This window comes from Elephantulus edwardii, unplaced genomic scaffold (genome assembly GCF_000299155.1).
Source record: "Elephantulus edwardii isolate Elephantulus edwardi_28Jun2011 unplaced genomic scaffold, EleEdw1.0 scaffold00052, whole genome shotgun sequence".
NCBI lineage: Eukaryota > Metazoa > Chordata > Mammalia > Macroscelidea > Macroscelididae > Elephantulus > Elephantulus edwardii.
Genome location: NW_006399802.1, coordinates 6227446 through 6248660, shown reverse-complemented (window position 1 = coordinate 6248660; position 21215 = coordinate 6227446). Strand labels below are relative to the sequence as shown.

Here is a 21215-nt window from a genome sequence, read left to right as displayed (position 1 = left end):
ACAGTCCCACATAAATAAGTTATTATCTCTATTGTCAAAGTACTCGTGATAGACTAGAGGAGTTAAGACAGCAGCACAAGTACCCAGTGTGAGGAATAATGTCCTAATGCACTCTACTGAAAATGCTCTGGAAGTTTGGAGGAGAAATGAATCGTTATAGTCTGGGACCCTCAAGGGAACTACATAGAAAAGGTAATTTTTTAATTGGGACTTGGAAACTAGATATTTTTCTACGCAGGAAACTGAGCAAAGTATGGATGCAGGAGAAAAAAAACACATTTTCTAGGAATTCAGGTTCTGTAAACCCCTTGGCTTTCTTGCACTTACAACAGCAGAATTTAGACTAGATATGAGTGACTGCCCCCCTTCCAAACATCTACTATTCTTTTTATTTTATAAAGCACTTTTGATTATATTGCTTTTGGCTCTTCTGCTATTTTACATAATAAAAATGAATCCAGCCATCAATTTCTGAGCCCTCAGAGGTCTCACAGTTATGAGTGACACTTCAAGGACCTTATGGCAATTTTCCTAAGTTAATTTTCCCTTGCTGAGAGCCTAGCGTTTTCACTCAGTGAATTAGCTCAGCATTCTTGTCTTAGTCTATCATTCTTCACACTGTTCACTCTCACTTGGTGTTTACTACTCTTACCTTATGTTATGTGCAAGGACAATGTGTGCTTATTAATGATTTGGGATTTATGAAGTAGTTGGAACACATTGTGCTAGTTGTTAAGCATCAGTTATAGATAAGGTGACCAAATATCAATAACTGCCCAAACTTGGATTCTTTGAAGAATGAATTAATAGGACTCTAGGGCAACAGACATAAATGAAGATTACCTCAAGGAAGCTGCTGTGTGTGGCTAACTAAAATGCATGATTAGCTAGTCAGCTGGCCTAAAGGGAGCTCTGGAGGCATAGTCTGTAGCGAGTTGCATTGCTAACCTAAAGGCCAAGCCTCTGTTGTTCAAATCCACCTGTGGCCCCCAGAGAGAAAGATGAGCAGTCTCCTCGCATAGTATCTGCATGCTTGGAAGCCCAGTGGAGGGTCAGTTATGATTTTATTTACAACTCAGCCACAATGAGTAAGCTGGCATATCGACTACAGATGAGGAATAGGAAGATAATACTTGAGAACAGCAAGTGTGGGCTAGTTTTGAAGGATACTGAACATCACAGGAGAGATTATGAGGATGGCGCAGGTTAGGCCAGAGCTCAGATCTATCACTCATAGAATACCCGTGAATTGTAGTCGACTTGAGAACCTCTGAACAACAACAAATACCAAGCTAAATAATTAGATTTTTATATTATTAGCTTTGAAAATATTTTCCTGTCCATCTGTTGATCGATGTCTGGGCTGTTATTACCTTTTGGCTATTTTGAATAATATCACAGTGAACATTGATATGAAAGTGTCTGTTTGAGTCCCTGCTTTCAAGTCTTTTGGATAGATACCTTGAAATAGAACTGTATGCTTTTTGGAAGCAGAATGCTTTGCATGTTTTCCAAGGTACTGAATGGGGTTTAACCATGAACTTTTTGGTACAATGAGTGGCTGTACCACCAGGACTTCTGCTTTTAAAATGCTTTATTTTATCATGCAATCAACCTTGACTGTCTATATTTTGTTTCAATTTGAAGTCTAATTTAGAGAGAATTTTAATTTCTCATTAATTCTTCTTTACTTGCCCCTTTTTGCATTTGTATCCCATGGAGTGGGTCAGACTATTAAGAAAGAAAATTCATTTTCTACCTAGAAAGTTAGTCAGAGGTTCATGAAAGAGGGATCTGTGACCTTAACCCTTGACAGATTGATAATGCAGTGCTGAAGAGGATGTGCCAGTTCTGGAAAGCCATGTAATGCAAAGAGAAGGGAGCAGAAAGGTTGTGGGACGTAGGTACCTGATTGCTGAGTGACTTCTAAAGCAATGGAAATTTAAAAAAAAAAAAAAAAAGATCACTAGCCGGTTTTGACACTCCTAGAAAGTACAGGAGAGAAAATAAATTTTTTCATTCCCAGATATATCCCAATTTTTAAAAAACCCTCTAGTGAAAGAAATTATTAGCTGACTAAGGTACTGCTGCTGTTGTTGTGTATTATAGAGTTGGAATAGACCCATAGCTGACCCTCTGGTGGGTTTTCAGGGACAGTAATTGTACAGGAGGAGAATGCCCATCATTTAAAGCCAGCCTTTAACTTTTTTTTTTAAATAATTTAGGTGAAATACCTTTTCACTCAAGTCATTTTCATAAAAATATCACTAGACATGCTCCAGACTGAAATGTTTACTTGTTGGTATAGTGAAGGCTTGTTGAAAGAATTGATGAGTTCAGGGATCTTTGGAGATACCTATCTCTCTTCAGCTTTCCTCAACAAGAAAATGAGCTAATGATCTGAAGAGAACAACCAATTTATAAAAAAAACCCCAAGTTTATTTATTTACATATGCTTGTACTCCATCATTAGAGAGCTCCGGTGACCTAGTCTATAGAGAATTGCACTGCTCACCCAAAGGCCATGCTAGCAAGGAGACGACAGGCAATCTCCCAGCTCAGGAGGAGGTCTGGCAGTCTCCTCCCCTTTGATGCACAGCCTAAGAAACGCAGTGAGCTATGAGTCGATTCTGACTTGACAGTAATGAGATGCTTCATCATCATATGCCATCATATGACCGGTTAAAGATTTCTAAGTTTTTATTCTTTCTTTTCACTTTTAAATAATTTTTTAAATTTCCTTTAAATTTATTAAAATGTAAATTTTTTAAAATGAGTGATTCTCCTTTGCTTTGATTTCCTTCTGTTTATTTAAGTACTATAACATTTAGCACATAAAGCTATTTCCCCAGGACAATCCTGTCTCTGCCCAGGGCTGACAAGAAAAGAAACAATTTCTCAGACTAGTGGAGCTTGATAACCATTGAGCTAAACAATTTGTCTTCCTCTTTATCCTGCTTATTAACAGAAATGGTTGTGATGATAGGAAAATGCCTCCTGTATATAGCCTGCAGCTTGGAAGGATTATTGGGTCAGAGACCGTTTTCTTGTGTCAGGTCCTGTTAAGAAGCAGCTGTTATCTGAATAACAGTCCTGCTCATTGCATGTTCGCTGATGTAGTGTCTTGTAGACAATCTCTGCCTTTAATACAGTCAGGTCAAGCAGTGACTCAAGTGTTGTTATCTAGCATGTGTAAATGTATCAAGGTAAAGAGCCTTTTGATCTAGAATATACTTCTATGTTTTTATGGGAAGTTGTTCCTTCTTTAAAAAATAGCTCCCTTGGATCATACAACTGAAGATTATCGTCATACCTCTAAGTGTGTAGCATTTCTCACCTATCTCTTTCCTCCTCATATTCTCCATTCGTTTGAGAGATGCTTAAGGCAGAGCATGCCAGTAAACACTTCTCAAAGAGTAATCATTCTGAAAATCACTGCCTAACACAGTCAACACTCTTGGCACCAGCAGTCAGGAAATCAAAAAGCGTATCGCGATGGGAAAGTCTGCTGTTAGGGACCTCTCTAAAGTACTCAGGAGCAACGGTGTCTGATACAGGCCATGGTCTTTGCAATCGCTTGTTATGCATCAGAGAGTTGGACAATGACTAGGGAGGACAGAAGGAGAGTTGATGCCTTTGAGCTATGGTGCTGGAGAAGAGTACTGAATGTACCATGGACTGCCAGGAAAACAAACAGATTCATCTTGGAGAGGATTAAACCAAGCTACTCCTTGGAGGCAAGGATTCTGGGGCTTCATCTGACATACTTTGGACATGTTGCCAGGAGGGACGGGTCCTTAGAGAGGGACATCATGCTTGGGAGGGTGGAGGGACAGCGCAGGAGGGGAAGACCCTCTATGAGATGGATTGATTCGGTGACTGGGGTAATCAGGATGGGCGTGTCAGAGGCAGTGCGGTTGGCGCAGGATAGAGCAGGGTTTAGGGCTGTTGTGCATAGGGTCGCTATGAGTCGCAAATGACTCGACGGCACATAACAACAACAACAAACTTGGGAGGGACTGGAAAGTATTATGCTAAGGGAACTAACTCAGTCCCATAAGGACAAATACTGTATAAGACCATTATTGTAGAAAGAAATATAACTAGGACAACATATATGAGGATCAAGGGGGTGAGGGTAGGAGCAGAGCAGTGAGGATGGGCAGGGAGGTAATCAAAGGCTTGCACAAGGAAATGGGAAAGGTGCAGTGTGAAAAACAGTATATACAAACAAAAATGTAAACCGGGACAAAATTAAATTGCATTTAAGGGAAAAAAAGACCGAGTCAGAACTGACTCTTAGCTGACTCTCCATTGGGTTTCCAAGGCTGTAAATCACATGAGAAAAGATTTCCCACCTTTCTCCCGTAGAACCACCAGTGGATATGGATGAGGTCACAGGGCTCTCAGGTGCCCCAACTCAACTCTACTCATTGCTGTTGAGTTAGAATCAACTCCTAGCTGACCCTCCAGCAGGTTTTCACAGGGCATAAATTGCATGAAAGCAAATTGCTTATCTTTCTCCTGTATATCAACTGGTGGATTTGAACCACCTGTCTTTGGATTGGTTGTGCAGTTTACCCACTAGGCCCCCAGAGCTCCTTTCCTAAGTACCTAGTAAACAAAACCCTTCAAACTCCTTGTCTTCAAGGTAGGTGTTACTCATAGCAACCCTATACGATGCAACAAAATAAACCCCATAGTGATTATAAGTCTCATTTGAAGTATAAGTGTAAACTAGCTTTACTCATAATTTTATCTTTTTTCACTAAATATTTTGCTATTTTTCTGTTGTGAGAACAGTTATATTTCACCTTTTTTTAATTTCAGGTAACTTGGGTTTTTGCTCCTGTAACAACTGAAATAACAAGTCTTGATACAGAAAATATAGATGAAATTTTAAGTAAGTATCTCAGTATTCTTACGTATTTATAAAGTATGCTATATGATATATTTACCCAAAATTAATAAAATCTTAGTTACCTAAAATAGTTGAAATGTTGACATTTTATTAATTCAATGGCTGACTAAAAGGAAAAAGTACTTCTAGTTTTCAAATGTACATGTTTATTGTGAAAATAACTAAATTTATCATTGTTGAAGCTAATTTTCTTTCTTTACCTTATATCTACAACCTTTCTTAATAAAGTATTTTTGCTAAAGTTATAAACCAGAAGTTAACACTGTACAATAGAGGTATTTACTGATATTGGGACATAGTTTTGAATTTTTATTTAGTCTATACGGGTCCTTGGAGAGGGACATCATGCTTGGGAGGGTGGAGGGACAGCGCAGGAGGGGAAGACCCTCTATGAGATGGATTGATTCGGTGACTGGGGTAATCGGAATGGGTGTGTCAGAGGCAGTGTGGTTGGCGCAGGATAGAGCAGGGTTTAGGGCTGTTGTGCATAGGGTCGCTATGAGTCGACTCGACGGCACATAACAACAACAACAACATCACCCACTCTAATCTTTTATTGTCATTTAGTCAGTAAATTCAATGTGTTCTACTGAATGGTTTATTTGTTGAAAATGGGGTTGTAAATAAAAGTAGGGCAGGGACTTTCTGGTTTATAAAATAGAGTGAAGATGAAGACATGGTTGATAGAAAAAAAAGCGATGTGCATGCATTTTTCTTTATAAAGCACTTCATTTTACTCTTTTAATTTAACATAATAAAACCTAAATAATATCAGTAAAGGAGTTACCACATTTTCTGGGCATTATATTTTTCCGTGTTCCTGGAATTGGTATTAAATGTTAAAAAAATGACAGCAGTGGTTTTTTATATACATTAGCGTGCATCAGAATTACCTGTAGAGCACCGTATTGCTAGGCCCTGTCCCTAGTTGCTAAGTGTATTGCTAGGCCCCATCCCAAATTTTGCATTTCTATAAGTTCCTAGGTGATGCTGATGCTTCTGATCCAGGGACCACACTTTTGAGCCACTGCTTTAGCGTGACTAAGCAAGTGGATAAAAAGTAAGAAAGGAAGAGGAGAATTGGAACTCCCGTACCATTCTCACTACTTTTATTCTCCAACTTCTAGAATATCATTTTGTTTTATTTTGGTGAGTATTTCAGGAGTTTATCTAAGTTTCTGTGATGTAGGTTTAGGCAAATGTAATAGAGCTCCGTCTTTCTCATGCCTTCCTATCCTAATATGCCAATGATACAGTAAGTTAGTTTTGCAACAGAGAAGAAAATGAATAAGAGCCAGAAAATGATGCATCTCTGCAGGACTATAGATTACTTGGTGCAATAAGGAGGGACAAGGAGATGTTAAAGTGCATTAATTATACAACTCTTTCATGTGAAGACCTTCAACAAGATGGATTGACCCAGTAACTGCAGCAGTGGGCTCAAGTGTGTCAGATGATGAAGATGGCACAGGATAGGACAGGGTTCAGATCTGTTGTTCATGGGGTTGCTGTGAGTTGTACTCTACCGTACGTAAGAACAACAACTTATGTGAAATCGCATATTACTTATAGATTTATTCACAGAAATGAAAGATAAGAAAATAAATCAAGGCATTATAATCCAGATATTCCAAAATCATATTATAGTTTTGAATGTTTGTCATTACAATTTTTATAAGTAAGTTGTTGAATGACTTACTTTTCTTATCTCAGTTTGATTTCTCATTTGCTTATATTCTTTTAATATGCAGTAATAGTCTAAAATGGAGCATGCTATACAGTCCATTATACTATATGGACTAGGCTTTCTGAGTGAGAGCTAACCTAATTGTTACTGTTTATTTGAGTGGGCCCTTATAGTAGAAAAAGACTATAACAAAAACCTTAACTTTAGTTACATCAGAATTACAATCACAAGTAACTTTGGCTGTTTGGTTTTGTTTTTCAATTTCAGACAGAGCTGATGTTGCTTTAGTAAATTTTTATGCAGACTGGTAAGTAATAACCTTTGTACTTTTGTTCTTATATCATTTAAGATCGTTGGTTGTGTTGGGGTTTTTTTTTGTTTTTTTTAATTTGCTGGAGATGAGTTTTTCCTTGTTCTAATGGCTTGGGTGGGTAATCCTTTTTCTAATATAAACCGATACGCTCATAGGACATATTTCACAGAGAAAATCAGTTAAGAAGTATTTTTCTTGACTAAGGAAGTAAAGATGTGCATGTGGCAAGTTGAGAAGGAAAAATACTATTGACATTGTTCAGTTTACTTCTCTCCTGCTTCTGGAGAGCCTTCACTCCATCCCTTGATTGAATCAAATTCTGTCTTCTTTGTTCATGTAATACCCCCTTTTTTGCTTATTGTATTGTGCTTTTTGTTTTATTTGTTCATGTCCTAACAAGGAAACTTTGAGGACCAATATAACGAATTACTTAATTTTCCTAGCTTCTGAAGGAAAGACTTGCTCTGGAGGTGCTCAGTAAATATATCATGGAGATATATTCTCCATTCCTGGACCATTTGAACCTTTTTAAACCCTTTGAGGTATATCACCTATTAGCTGCCACTGGCCTAGTCGTAAGAAGCTGCACTGCAATCCCAAAGGTACCCAGTTAATTTATTAGCTGCTCTACTGGGGAGGATGGGCAATTTACTGTCTCTAAAAACCCACTGGAGGGTCAGCTCTGGGTTGATTCTGACTCAACAGTAAACAACAACAACAACTTTGTTTCAAGGGAGGACTAGTGGCTTGTTGTTGTTAGGTACTGTCGAGTTGATTATGACTCATAGCAACCCTGTGAACAATATATCTGAATCCTGTACTGTCTTGTGCCATCCTCATCTCTGACACGAGCCCATTGCTGTAGTCACCATGTCAGTGCATCTCAATAGGGGTCTTCCTCTCTTTCACTGACCCTCTACCTTTCCAAGCATAATATCCCTTTCCAAGGTGTAGCCTCTCCTGTCAACATAATATCTCTTTCCAAGGTATAGCCTTTCCTGTCAACATAATATCCCTTTCCAAGGTATAGCCTTTCCTGTCAACATAATATCCCTTTCCAAGGTATAGCCTCTCCTGTCAACATCTGGTAGCTTAGTAAGTAACTGGACCAACACAAAGGTACATGGTTTGAATCCACCAACTGTTCCATAGGAGAAAAATGGGTAATCTCCTGTTAGTTTACTGCTTCTGAAAATGTGCTAGAGAGTCTGCTGTGGGTTGGTTCTAACTTAGTAATACTCACCACCACCACCAACTCTGCTTCTAGCAGCAGTTGAATCTACAGTGTCCCTAGATTCTTGCAGTAGTCTCAATTTATTTTGTCTGTCTGGTTTTATAGACCTCAAATCTGTTTTCTAGAATGTAAGCCAGAGTGATTTTTTTCTAAGTGCAAATCATATTACTTTACATCCCTTCTTTAAACTCAGAAACAGTTTTGTTACCTCTAGATTAAAAGTCAAGTCCCTCTGGTGACCTAGTGGCAAGAAGCTGCACTGCAATCCCAGAGGTATACGGTTCAAATCCACCAGATGCTCTGCTGGAGAAGGAGGGACAGTCTCCTCCTGTACCAGTCAGATCTGATTTGATGGTACACACAAAAAAAATTTTTAAAGAAAAAAAAAAAGGTCAAGTCCCTTTCCTTGGCCTAGAAGTCTCAGATGGCCTGGTTCCCAATTAAGGCTACCCTGTATCTCATTATTTCTTGTTCTCTCTACTCACATTCTGCTCCAATTGTACTGAACTTCTTTCCATTCTTACAGTTTTCTGTAATTTTTCTTCATTAGATTTTTAGTTATAGTATTTCTTCTGCTTGCATGGATCACTGACGAACTTTACCTCATTAAAACTTTCAAGGATTTTTTAAATGAATATTTGTATTAATTCATATACATTGTGTTTCATACATGGACTTTTTTAAATACAGTCTTTCATTTATGGTATATTTTATCAAGCTAGCAACCCCATACATTTGTGCATGCCAGGTAGACGATGCTGAAGGAACACATCCAAACTCATCCACTTTCTCCGTTGTTGTATTTAAAGTTTTGAATTTGATGCTGCTTTCTCTGGATCATCTTTCTTAATTAGTGTCCCCACCTTTTCCAGTCAAGTCAGAGGTGCTTATTACAGCTTCCCATAATTCTTCCAGCTATAGCATGTTGTAAGGAGAAGACAGGTCTTTAGAGAGGGAGATCATGCTGTGTAGAGTAGAGGGACAGCGCAGGAGGGGAAGACCCTCTATGAGGTGGATTGATTCAGTGACTGAGGTACTCAGGATGGGTGTGTCAGAGGCAATGAGATTGGCACAGGATAGAGCACGGTTTAGGGCTGTTGTACATAGGGTCACTATGAGTCGCAAATGACTCGACGGCACATAACAACAACAACATAGCACTTGTATGCTATAGTTCTGTTGTTAGCTCCCTACTACATTGTGAGCTTTTTAAAAGCTGCTACAGTATCAAGCTTTTTCAGAAGTAAGCCCCAATTTGTGTAATACTTGACAAATAAGTACATAATAAATGTTTACTGAATAAATGAGTATGTGTATGTTAAAAGTATATGAAAAACTTTAGTAAAAATTTGAAGATAAGATATAATTTATAAAGATGTGTAAGAAAGCTAACATTTTCTTTCCATTAAGAGTCTCTGGATAAAAAAAAAAAAATTTAAAAAAAAGAGTCTCTGGATAAAACATTAGCCTTGCATTTTGGTGGAAGATTATCTGCTCCAGTCTTTCACTTTGAAAATGAGAACACTGATCAGAGGAATAGTGTACTTTCTCAAGTTCATTTGGCAAGATTGTGGCAGAGTGAAAAGTAGAAATTCATTTCTCATGGCTGAGAGATTTTTTTGTGATGTAAGAAAGAGAAATTGAATGTGCTACCACTCTTGTTGCAACAACTGGATTATTCAACTGAAAATACTTGGGCAGTTGGCTATTGGACCGGGTTCTGGCTTGTAGTCTGAGAAGCTAGATCTTGAGTTCCCTCTGGAAGTTCTGGATGTGGTAGAATCTAAGGAAGACTTCTCTGATAAAACGATCCAAACATAGTGGTAGGTTTCAGAGTGTAGGAAGCCATAATACATTCTTAATGATTTTATGTACCAAGTTCTTTACAAGTATTATTTTTTAATAGTCAGAACTCTGTAGGTGGGTATTAGAATTTCCACTTTAAAAGGTTGAGGTTCTGAGATTGCATCTGAGAAAAGTCGTATGACTAATAAGTGGTGGAACTGGAATTTAAATTAAAATTATGTTTAACTCCCAAGGAGCGATGGTGGTGCAGTGATTAAGAGCTTAACTACTGACTGGAAGGTCAGCGGTTTAAATCCACCAGCTATTCTACAGAAGAAAGACATGGCAGTACTTCTGTAAAGATAAAGCCTTGAAACCCTGTGAGGTGGTTCTAGTCTGTTCTGCAGGGTTGATGTGAGTTGCATTTGATTCTATAGCATTTGACAGGTTTTTTTGGCATGTTTGACTCCAAAACTTTCTTTTCCCCCACTGGGTCGTGCTGGTTGTTATTGTTATGTGCTGTGGAGTTGGAACCGACAATAGCTGGCCTTCCATCAGGTTTTCAGAGGCAGTAGTGATTGCCCATCTTTCTTCTGTGGAGCATCTGGTGGATTCAAACTGTGTACCTTTGAGTTGGCAGTGCAGCTTCTATCTACTGGGTCACCAGAGCTTCGTAGGTCATACTAGTAATTGCCATCAAAGTATCTCGACAAAAACTTGCACTGGGGGAAGAGATTGTATAACAATGAAAGAATTTTTCTTTTCAAAATGAAGGCTGCATAGTGGAGTGGACTTGGGGAGAGGGATTATATATCAATGAAAGAATTTTTCCTTTACTTTTCAAAGAGAAGAGTGAACTGGGGGGAGATTGAGCAGGGGGAAAAGTGCAACAATGAATGAATGGAAATCCAATGTCTCTGTAAACTTTCATTAAAATTAATTCATGAAAAAACCCCAAATACCAAAAGAAAACAAAAGAACCTTGCATTTGTATTTAGTTGATTCGTATTTAGTTAATTGTAAAGGGTTGATTCAGTCATTAGATTTGAGAATGGGTAGAGATGATCCTTAATTGGGCTGGGATGATCCCTAAGTCACTGTTAATATATCCATTGTGTCTATAATGTTAGTTTTGGGATATAAATTTCTATATGTTTGGATACTGTTTATGAAAGTAATATTGGGATTCAACTTTTATTTACTCTTTACTTTTTGCCTTTTGATATAAAAATGATTCTATTTCAAACCTACACCTGTTTTTAAATTCCTTTGGGCCACAAGTCAGGCAGTCCAGAGAAAAGTAGTCCTGATATGTGTTTATACTGTGCTCTTTTTTTTTTTTTATACTGTGCTCTTAAGCTCAGAACTAACTACTGGGTTTGTTTTCCAGTACCAGGTCCTAGTTCTTCAACCACTTATTGATCTGTCCCTCCCTTCTTGCCTTCCTCTCCCCTCCAGAACCCTATTTTTAGCAAATTAAAAGAACCTACAAGTCTGTAGTCCTAGCCTTTGCAATTCTTTCATTCCATCAGCTTATTTATTTAATAGACATCTGTTGCTTACTTACTGGAATATAAAGTCAAATGAGACAGTCCCTGATGTCCACAGACCCCACCCTCCTATCCCAGATGGGAGACATTTAAGAATGCTAAAGAGGGAAGAGCCCCTTGGAAGCAAGACTTGAAGATACAGATTGTGTCCCCTTGATCTATTCTAGGACATCTCCTTAAGAATAAGAAGTAAGGTGAGTGGCCTAGAAGAGAGATAGGTGAGAAAAAAGGGAGGAAGTATAAAGTTTACATCCTTTCATTGACTTTATGGTATCTTTATTGAATCATTTCTAAAGTGTGTCGCCCAATCATATACAGATTGAAGTGCCAAAGACTTCATGTGAATAAAATTCTTGGCGGAAATGGACACTGCAAGCAGCAGTAGCAATTATTGTTTCTCTTTGTTAAAAAGTACTCATTATCTTTTAGTCATGAAGAAACAATCTTTCTAATCTAGCTGTGAGAGTGCTGGTCCTGATTCTTTGCTTCTTTCTTTAGGACCTGTTCAAGACCACCAAGGTGTATCCATGTAGTGATTGGCTTAAGGGACAGTTAGAGGTATCAACTTCCTGAACTATTGTGGGGTTTATCCCCTCTTTTTTAAAGTTAAAAGAGGAGAGGAAGACACACAAGGGAGTCTTGTTTAGGAATTTAAAATACTTGCACCTGTACTTAGTATATGTTGTTGTTGTTGTGTGCCATTGAGTGGGAACTGACCCATATCTGACCCTCCACTGGGTTTTCAGAGGAAATTCTGCATCCTTCTCCCCCAGAGCAGCTGGTGGATTCGAACTGTGTGTCTTTGAGTTTGTAGCACAGCTTCTTGCCACAAGGCCACTAGAGTTTCCATACTTAGTATATATTACATACTTAGTATATACAGATATAAAAACCCATTTTTAAAAAGGATACATTTTGAAGGTAGCTAATTCATTATGCCTTTTTAATAAAATTACTTTTTTTAGGCTGCAATTTCCTTATGAACATTTGATTAACTTAACTAGGTTAAGGTCTCCTACTTGCAATGAATTTACCACGTTAAAGATTTTCTACAGTCCTCTTAAACTATATGCATTATATGTATATAGCTGGTTTCTTTTATAAATGCTTGAACTTTGAGATCTAGTAGGTAGGTATCTTAGAACTAAGTTTGTGATCTCTGTGAGATCCTAAACAATGTGCTCTGTAATGTTAGTGTTGTTTTTTAAACATGAAAAACTAAAATCTTTGAATTTTTTAATATAATCTTTGAATGGGTGTGGGACATTCCAAATTATCTTCCCTTCCAGTGAATGACATCAGGATCCATGATTAAATTAAGGCTGCTGTCATCCCACGAGGTAGTTTATTGTATATATACTAAATATAAATGAGTAACCGAAATGTCATTCTTGCTGCCTTTACTTCTAATTGATATTCTTCTCTGTGATAGGTGTCGTTTCAGCCAGATGTTGCATCCAATTTTTGAGGAAGCTTCCAACGTCATTAAAGAAGAATACCCAAGTGAGAACCAAGTCGTGTTTGCCAGAGTTGATTGTGATCAGCACTGTAAGTACCTCGGTGGAAAGTGTGGAAGAAGCTGTCTCTTCCCCTGCCTGCCCACACACTTGCTCTGGTGGTTTTTTCTTCTGTTGATCTACTTCAGTGAGAAACAAACCAAAAGGGTTCTAGTGACGTTAATTAAATTGTTAATATTTAATCTTTGTGTACTTAAGACACTACTTTGCCTTTTGTCTGTGGAAAAGTTTTTGTTGGTTTTCTTTTTTCTTTAAATATGTTATGGATGATAAGTCATAGCCAAGGTTGTTTTCCACCAAAGTAAAGATCAAAACCTATAAATAGTGTTCAAGTTTTCTAATTAAAAATACCTTTCTTTAAAATCATGCAGAAATACCATCCCAGATAATCACTGATAATATTGGTTTCTATAGATTTGCTTATCTGTATGCATGAGAGCATAAAGCATTCATTCTTTTGCATGTCTTACTTTGCTCAGCATAATTGTTAAGATTCATCCATACTGTGGCATACGTTAGGATTTCATTGCAGACTGAGTAGTATTGCCGTATTTGTTTACACCACTTGTTGTTTCTCCCTCTTACCCACGTTTTGATTGTCTCCACCCTTTGTCTAAATGCTGCAGTAAACATGCACAGGCTCCTATTTACATTCCTACCTTCATTTCTTCTGAGTATGGATTGGAGTTGCTGTATCATGGTCAGTCGTTGCCCTAGAATTGAGAGTAACTCCTAGAAGACTTCCCAGTGGGTTTTTAGACTGTCAGTTGCATAAGTGAAGATTCCCCCTCTTTCTCCTGTTGGTGTTTTTGGACTGCTCATATTTTTGAACCTCCAGAGTTTGAATTAGTAGCACAGAATAGGACTAGCCGCAGAACTCCCTGGGGACTAGGCCACCAGAGCTCCTTGGTGATGGGGTAAATGTACGGGTAACTTTTGAGAAACTTAAAGCTAGAACTGTTATTCACAGTGACAGTGCCAATTTACATTCCCCCTGGTGGTGGATGAAGGTTGTGATTTTTCTAAATCCTGGCAAACACCTGTTGTTGTCTCCTATTTTTTCTGTTATGATTGCCATTCTAATGGGAGTAAAAGTTGTATCTTATTGTGGTATAGTTTGCATTGCCCTAATCACTTAATGATGTTGAGCGTTTTTTGTGTATTTTTTGGCATATAGGGATTAAAAAAAATGATTGAGGTATATATGACATAAAACAGTTTACAGCTGTAAATTACATAATATATAGGTTTGATACCTATATATACCCAGGAAACAAAAATAAAAATATTGCATGATTCTGTCACTCCCAAAAGTTTCCTCAGTTTTATCCCTCTAGCAACCCTGCCTATGCTTTCTTTATCCCTAAAAGACAACAGATCTACTTTCTGTCATTAAAGACTAGTTTGTGTTTTCAGTATTGTTACAAAGATGGAATTATACAGTGTGAATCTCATTTTGACCTTTTTCTAAACTCAGCATATTTATTTTTTAGATTCATGTTATTGCATGTATCATTCATTTTTAGAATGGCATTTATTTGTGTGACACATTCTTTATTCAAACAAAAAAAAATAAATACCCCAATTTGTGTATCTGTTTTTATCTCTTCACCTGTTGGCAGATGTGGGTTGTTTTCTGTTTTTAGCTATTACAAATGTAGCTGCAATAAACATTTGGATATTAAGTCTTTGTGCATATGTTTTCATTTCTCTTGGGGAAATACCTAGGAATGAAATACCTGGGTCATATGGTAGATACATATTTTAACATTTTAATAAACTAAATACAGTTCTCCAAAAAGTCTATACTGTTTTACATATTTGTTTGCAGTGTTTTCTCGCATTATTGTGGTCTGTATTCTATCCACTCTGCTTAATTTTTCATTTTCTGATAGACATATAATTGTGTCTTCTTGTGGTATAAGTTACATGTCGACATTTCCCTGATGGGAGCTCTTGTTGCATAGTCTCTAGAGAGTTGAGCTGCTAATCTAAAAGCTGGTGGTGTGAATCCACCAGGTGCTCTGAGGAAGAAAGATGAGCAACTATCTCCTGTGTAATGTACAGGCTGCGGAACCCACTGGAGTGTCTGTGTTGCTGGAAGGTCTGTGCGTTTTGGCTTTGGGTTCCCATGTGACTTTGAGAAGTAGCTTATTTCTAGGAATGACAACAAAAAAAGCCCACTGGGATTTTAATTTGAGTTGTTTTGAATCCTTTCACCAGTTTTTTGAGAATTGTCCTTTTAACCATATTGAGTCTTCTAATCCATTGTGTGTTTCTTTACTCACTTGGGCCTTTGCTTTTCCTCAGTGATGTTTTGTGGCTTTCAGTCTGCAAGTTCTTTGTCAGGTTTATCTCTAAGTATTTTTTTTTTTAATTTTTGACCCATTATAAATATTTTTAAATAATCTTTTTGTCTACTAATTGTAGATACATAGAAAATTGGCAAAGAGAACATGGTTTCTTATGCCCTTTATTCCATTTTTCCTAGTGTTAACATATTTGTTAAATTCAGAAATTAATATTCTGTTTATCTGCTATTTTTAGTCAGATTTAGCACATCTTTTGTGAGACTTTTCTTATATTTCTTTTTTAATACTATTGTAAGTGGCATTGGTTTCTTTATTTGAATTTTTAGTTTCTTGTTAATAAATAACTTATTTTGCATATTGAGTCAGTATACAAAATGCATGCTATTAGTCTACAGCCTGTAAACCCACTGGAGTGTCATCTTAGGAGTTAGTTGTGACTCACAAGTTTTACTCAGTTTTAGTTGAGTTTCTGTATCTGTAGAGTGCTCCACTGACATAGCCTGTAGGAAGTTGCCCTGCTAACCCAAAGGGAGTACCTCTCTTGGCAGTTCGAATCCACTAGCAGCCACCAGGGAGAAAGATGGATAGGCTCTTTCCATGCCGTTTACAGCCTCAGAAACCCAATAGAAGGTCCCCTATGAGTTGATTCTGCAGTGAGTCACTGTGAGTATTGCTCCAGTTATCTTAATCACAGCCCCTGGTGTTAGATAATGTTCTTGTGCACTTGATAAAATTAACAAAAGATCCTAAGTTGGAATCCACTGGAAAGATAAGGTGAACTGCCACCTTCTTGATCCCTTCAGGATATGGAATGTGTAACATACTGGATTAGGTCATAGAGATGTGCTAGTGAAGCACACACCCTCTGGAAGGCATGAGAAGGCAGTGCATAATTTACGTATGTAGAACTTTTCTGAAGGAAATGCAGTGGGTGCTGATCTGGGAGGGTAGGTAATTCTTTTCTAAGGAGCTTGAATGAAGAATTCTAATTACTAAAGGACATGTGAGAAGAACATTTCAGACAGAAGGAGCAGTAGGTGTGAAGTTTCTGGGATGAGAGAGAACTTTGGGCTTGCAGGGCACTGGAGGATATAGATCATTTTGCAGATGAAGGCACTGAGAGACTCAGAGAGGCTAAGTTATTTGCCAGGGTGACATAGTACACAGGAGGTAGAACTATACAGCTTTTACTAGGTAACTATGTTTTGAAAGTTAAACTAGAATTTAAATGGAATTTTCTTCTGAAAATTAAAAATTTACCTAGTTTTAGTACCAAAAAAAAAATCACTGAAAATATTTTGTGCATGATGGAATAAATTTATCTAAGCTCTGGCTAAATTTGTCTAGATTAGTGAACCAGTATATAAATAATAAAACTAAAATTATTTGTATGTAATAGTTTTTTTAACTAGTAGATACAGGACTTTTCTCAGCTACCATGTGCCTACTGACTCATATACATTTCAGAAAGTCACTTAAAAAAATCACTGAACTTGATTCTCCATTCTCCCTAAAAGTGTTTGCATGTATGTAGCAAGTGAGAAAAGTGGTAAGATGTTGTGAAGTTTTTAGGTGAGGGTATTGGTGGTGCTGCTGGTGTTGTGTATTTTCAAGTCAGAATCAACCCCTAGCTGACCATCTGGCGGGTTTTCAGATCGCTCTGGAGGAGATTGCCTCGAACCACATGTCTTTGGGATTGCGTCAGAGCTTCTTGCTGTGAGGCCACATTGGCTGTCACTCATACCTTGATGTGTAAGAAAAGGAAACTCTGCCCGATCCAAGCCATCCCCACAGGCTCTGCTATGTCCAAACCCATTGTTGCAGTTACTGCATCTGTCTATCGTGTTGATGGTATTCCTCTTTTTAATTAATCCTCTCCTTTTCCCAGCCCTCCAGGGACTGGCCCCTCTTGATAATATGCCTGAAGTATCTGAGATGTACTCTCACTAGTCTTGCATCTATCCAAAGAACACTCTGACTGCACTACTTCCAAGACTAATTTCTTTGCTCTTTTGCCAATCTTATTTGCAACACCACAATTCAGAGGTATCAATTCATCATTCTTCCCTATTCATTCTACAACTTGCACATGCACATGAAGCAGTTGAAAATGCCTTGGTTCACACACACTGTAGTCTTTAAACTGACATACTTGGTCTTTAGCGCCCTGAAGAGGTCCTCCACTGCAAAGTTGTCAATGCAGTATGTCGTTTGATATTTTGAGTCTGCTTCATGGGTGTTGATTGTGAATCCAAGCATAATTAAATCCATGACAGCTTCTTTGTTTTCTCCATTTATCATCGTGTAGTTTATTGGTTCCGTTATAAGAGCTTTTGTTTTCTGTTTCTAAAGTATAATCTTATATTGAAGGCTATATGGTAACAGTTTTGTCAATAAAGTCTTCATTTTCTGCAGCAAAGTTGGGCCATCTGCATATCACAAGTTGATAAATCTTACTGCAATTGTGATTCTACATTCTTCATATAATGTAGTATTTAGGATTATTTAAGGATCTCTGGTGGCTTAGTGATTAAGGAGTTACACAGCTAACCCAAATGCAATGTTATTCATAGTTTAATTTGATCCACAGAGTTGAATACCTTTGCATAATCAATAAAACACAAGTATATTTCTGGTATTTTTTTCAGTCAGGATCCATCTGATGTCAGCAGTAATGCCCCTCATTCCAGAGTTTATTCTGAATCCAGTGGGAATTACTAACAGTTCCCTGTCAGTGTACTCTTCCGATCATTTTTTAAAATCTTCCACAAGATTTTACTTGTGTATGGTATTAATGACATTGTTAATAATTTCTTCTGCATTGTGGTCTGTTACCTTATACCTTATCATGCTTTTTTTTTTATAAATGACATAAATATAGGTCTATTCCAGTCTATTGCCTCAGTAACTATCTCCCATATTTCTTGGTATAGAAAAGCTCATTCAGGATTACATCTGTTAGTTAAAACATCAATTCCTTCAATGTGGTTTGGACGGCTTCCTTTAATACCTTTGACTCATGACCTTGTGCAACCTCCTAGAATAAAGGGTTGAGCTTATACCAGTTCTTCTTAGTACAATGACTTTAGTACATTCCTTCTGTCTTCTTCTGAACTTTTTGCATTATTCAGAATTTTGCTCATAGACTCCTTCAGTTTTGCAAGTTGAGGCTTAAATCTTTGCTTCAGATCTTCTACTCTCTGACAGTATTGAACTTTTCCTGTCTCTTTCCACAAAGTGGTTGATTTGATTCCTCTTACTCCATCAGGCATGGTCTACGTTTGTTATCACTGTTCCTTTTAAAAAATATATTTGCCGTAAATAAGTCATTTATTATACAAAATTCTATCAGTCAGCCTCATTGCCAAGGGCCTATATTACCAACTACAAACCCTTCTTCATTCACCAGTTTTTTCATGGTGGTTGCCCCCCCCAGTTATTACTAATGTTATTTTGGCTGCATTTTCAGTTGACTTCAAAATGCAGAAGTTGGTAGAGATCCTCAGTTTCTTCATCTGTGGCATTCTTAGAAAACTTGAACTCACTGCCATGGAGTTGGGCTCGACACATAGTCGACTCTCCAGCAGATTTTCGTAAACTGGAAATTACAGAGCAGGAGATGGCCTTTCTCCCTTGGAGCCGCTGGTGAATTTGAACCACCACAGAAGCACCATCTTCAAATTAGCCACACAACTTCCTATGACTGTGCCACCAGAGTTATTTTTTTTTTTTGGTCTTTGGTGGATTGTAAGTAAATCTGAAGAATAATTTTATTACTCGGTCTTCCATGCATATGGATAGTATCCTATCACTGACAGCACTATACTTCAGAATAGATCTTGAAATGTTCTTTTAATGATTAATTTTAATGACACCATTCCTCCTCAATTAGTTATTGCTACCATGTTGTTGTTGTTATGTGCGTTCAAGTCAACTGCCTCTCTTAGTGACATTGTGAACAACAGACCTAAACCTTGCCCTATGCTCTGGCATCTTCATACTCTCTGATAATCTCAAACCCATAAGTTTCATGGTAGTATAATTGAGAATGGCCAAAATCAATCCATTTCAGCTCACTAATGCCCGAGATATCAATCTTTATGTGTTCCATTTCATCTTTTACAACTCCCGGTTTTCTTCTATTCTGAGGATCATACAGTCTGTGTTCCTGTTACTACATCTTTGCCCTTCTCTCTATCCCTCACACAGAATTATGTCTAACACATATGTGGTGCTCAGTAATAGTTATTGACTGAGTGGATGGATAATGCATAAGACAACGACGAGCATTTATGCAGTTGGATGGTTTTTGTTGTTGTTGTGAAGACATCTATATTTGTTCCCATCCAAAAAAAGGTGATCCAACAGAGTGTGGAAATTATCGAACAGTATCATTGATATCACATGCAAGCAAGCTTCTGCTGAAGATTATACAAAAACGACTGGAACAGCACATCAGTAGAAAACTGCCTGAAGTGCAGGTTGGATTTAGAAGAGACCATGGCAAGAGGGATATTATAGCTAATGTCAGATAGATCTTGGCTGAAAGCAGAAGGTACCAGAAATGTCTATCTTATTGACTATGTAAAGGCACTTGACTGTGTGGGTCACCAAAAGCTATGGCTGATTCTAAGAAGAATGGGAATGCATTGATTGTGCTTACGTAAAACATATACTTGGACCAGGAGACAGTCGTCAGAACAGAGCAAGAAATTACTGCATGGTTCAAAACTGGGAAGGGTGTATGTCAAGGCTGTGTCCTATCTCCATATCTTTTCAATTTATATACAGAACAGATTATTTGGGAGGCTGGGCTATATGAGGAGAAGTGTGGCATCAGGATTGGACATAGACTCATCAACAATCTGAGTTATTCAGATGACACAACCTTGCTTCCTGAAACTGACGAGCACCTGAAGCACTTGCTCCCTAAGGCCAAGGACTGCAGCCTTCAATATGGATCGAAGCTCAACATAAAGAAAACAAAGATTCTCACTACTGAGCCAATAGGCAGCGTCATGATAGATGATGAAGACATTGAAATTGTCTACAATCGACACTCTGGTACCAGCAGCCAGGAAATTGAAGGATTAATTACATTGGGGAAGTCTGCTGTCAGGAGACCTCTCCACAGTACTGAAGAGCAGTGATATCAGTCTGGAAACTAAGGTGCTCCTGATACAGGCCATGGTCTTTGCAATTATTTGCTATGAATCAGAGAGCTGAACAATGACTAGGCATGATAAAAAGAGAATTTATGCCTTTGAGCTATGGTGCTGGAGAAGAGTATTGAATGTACCATGGACTGCTAGGAGAACAAACAAGTTCATCCTGGAGAAGGTGAAACCAAACTGCTCTTTGGAGTCAGGATTCTGAAGCTTCGTCTGACATAATTTGGACATGTTGCAAGGTGGGATCAGTCCTTGGAGAGGGATGTCATACTTGGGAGAGTGGAGGGACAGAGCAGGAGAGGATGACCCTCGATGAGATGGATTGGTTAAGTCACTGGTGTAATGGGATAGATGTGTTGGAGACAATAAGATTGGCAAGGGATAGAGGAGGGTTTAGGGCTGTTGTACATAGGGTTGCCATGAGTCGCAGGCAACTCGATGGCACATAACAACAACAACAACTACAGTTGAAGTATTTTCAGTTGTTTTTTGTTGTCTCCCACAATCCAAGGGCTTAGATGTCAAATCTAACTCATCTTCAGTTATATGTCACTTTTAGTTATATTTATAAATAACTAGAAAAAATTTAACTATGTAATACAATGTAATAATGTGTGTACCTAAAAAAGTCTGTACAAATAATGCCAAAACACTTCATATTGAGAGTCTTTTGTATCACTTGCTGCGTCATGGATTTTTTTTTTAAATTTCCACACAGTATTGAT

The 21215-nt window shown here is 37.8% G+C and overlaps 1 protein-coding gene across 1 annotated transcript in view; it reads left to right on the top strand.

Moving 5' to 3' along the window:
- The window catches only part of ERP44 (endoplasmic reticulum protein 44), a 100969-nt gene that overhangs the window by 43837 nt on the left and 35917 nt on the right, over nt 1–21215 (top strand). Inside the window, exons 2-4 of the mRNA XM_006886878.1 lie at nt 4831–4903; nt 6876–6915; nt 12923–13038. Of these exons, the coding sequence (XP_006886940.1) occupies nt 4831–4903; nt 6876–6915; nt 12923–13038 (229 nt within the window). The remainder of the gene's footprint in view (nt 1–4830; nt 4904–6875; nt 6916–12922; nt 13039–21215) is intronic.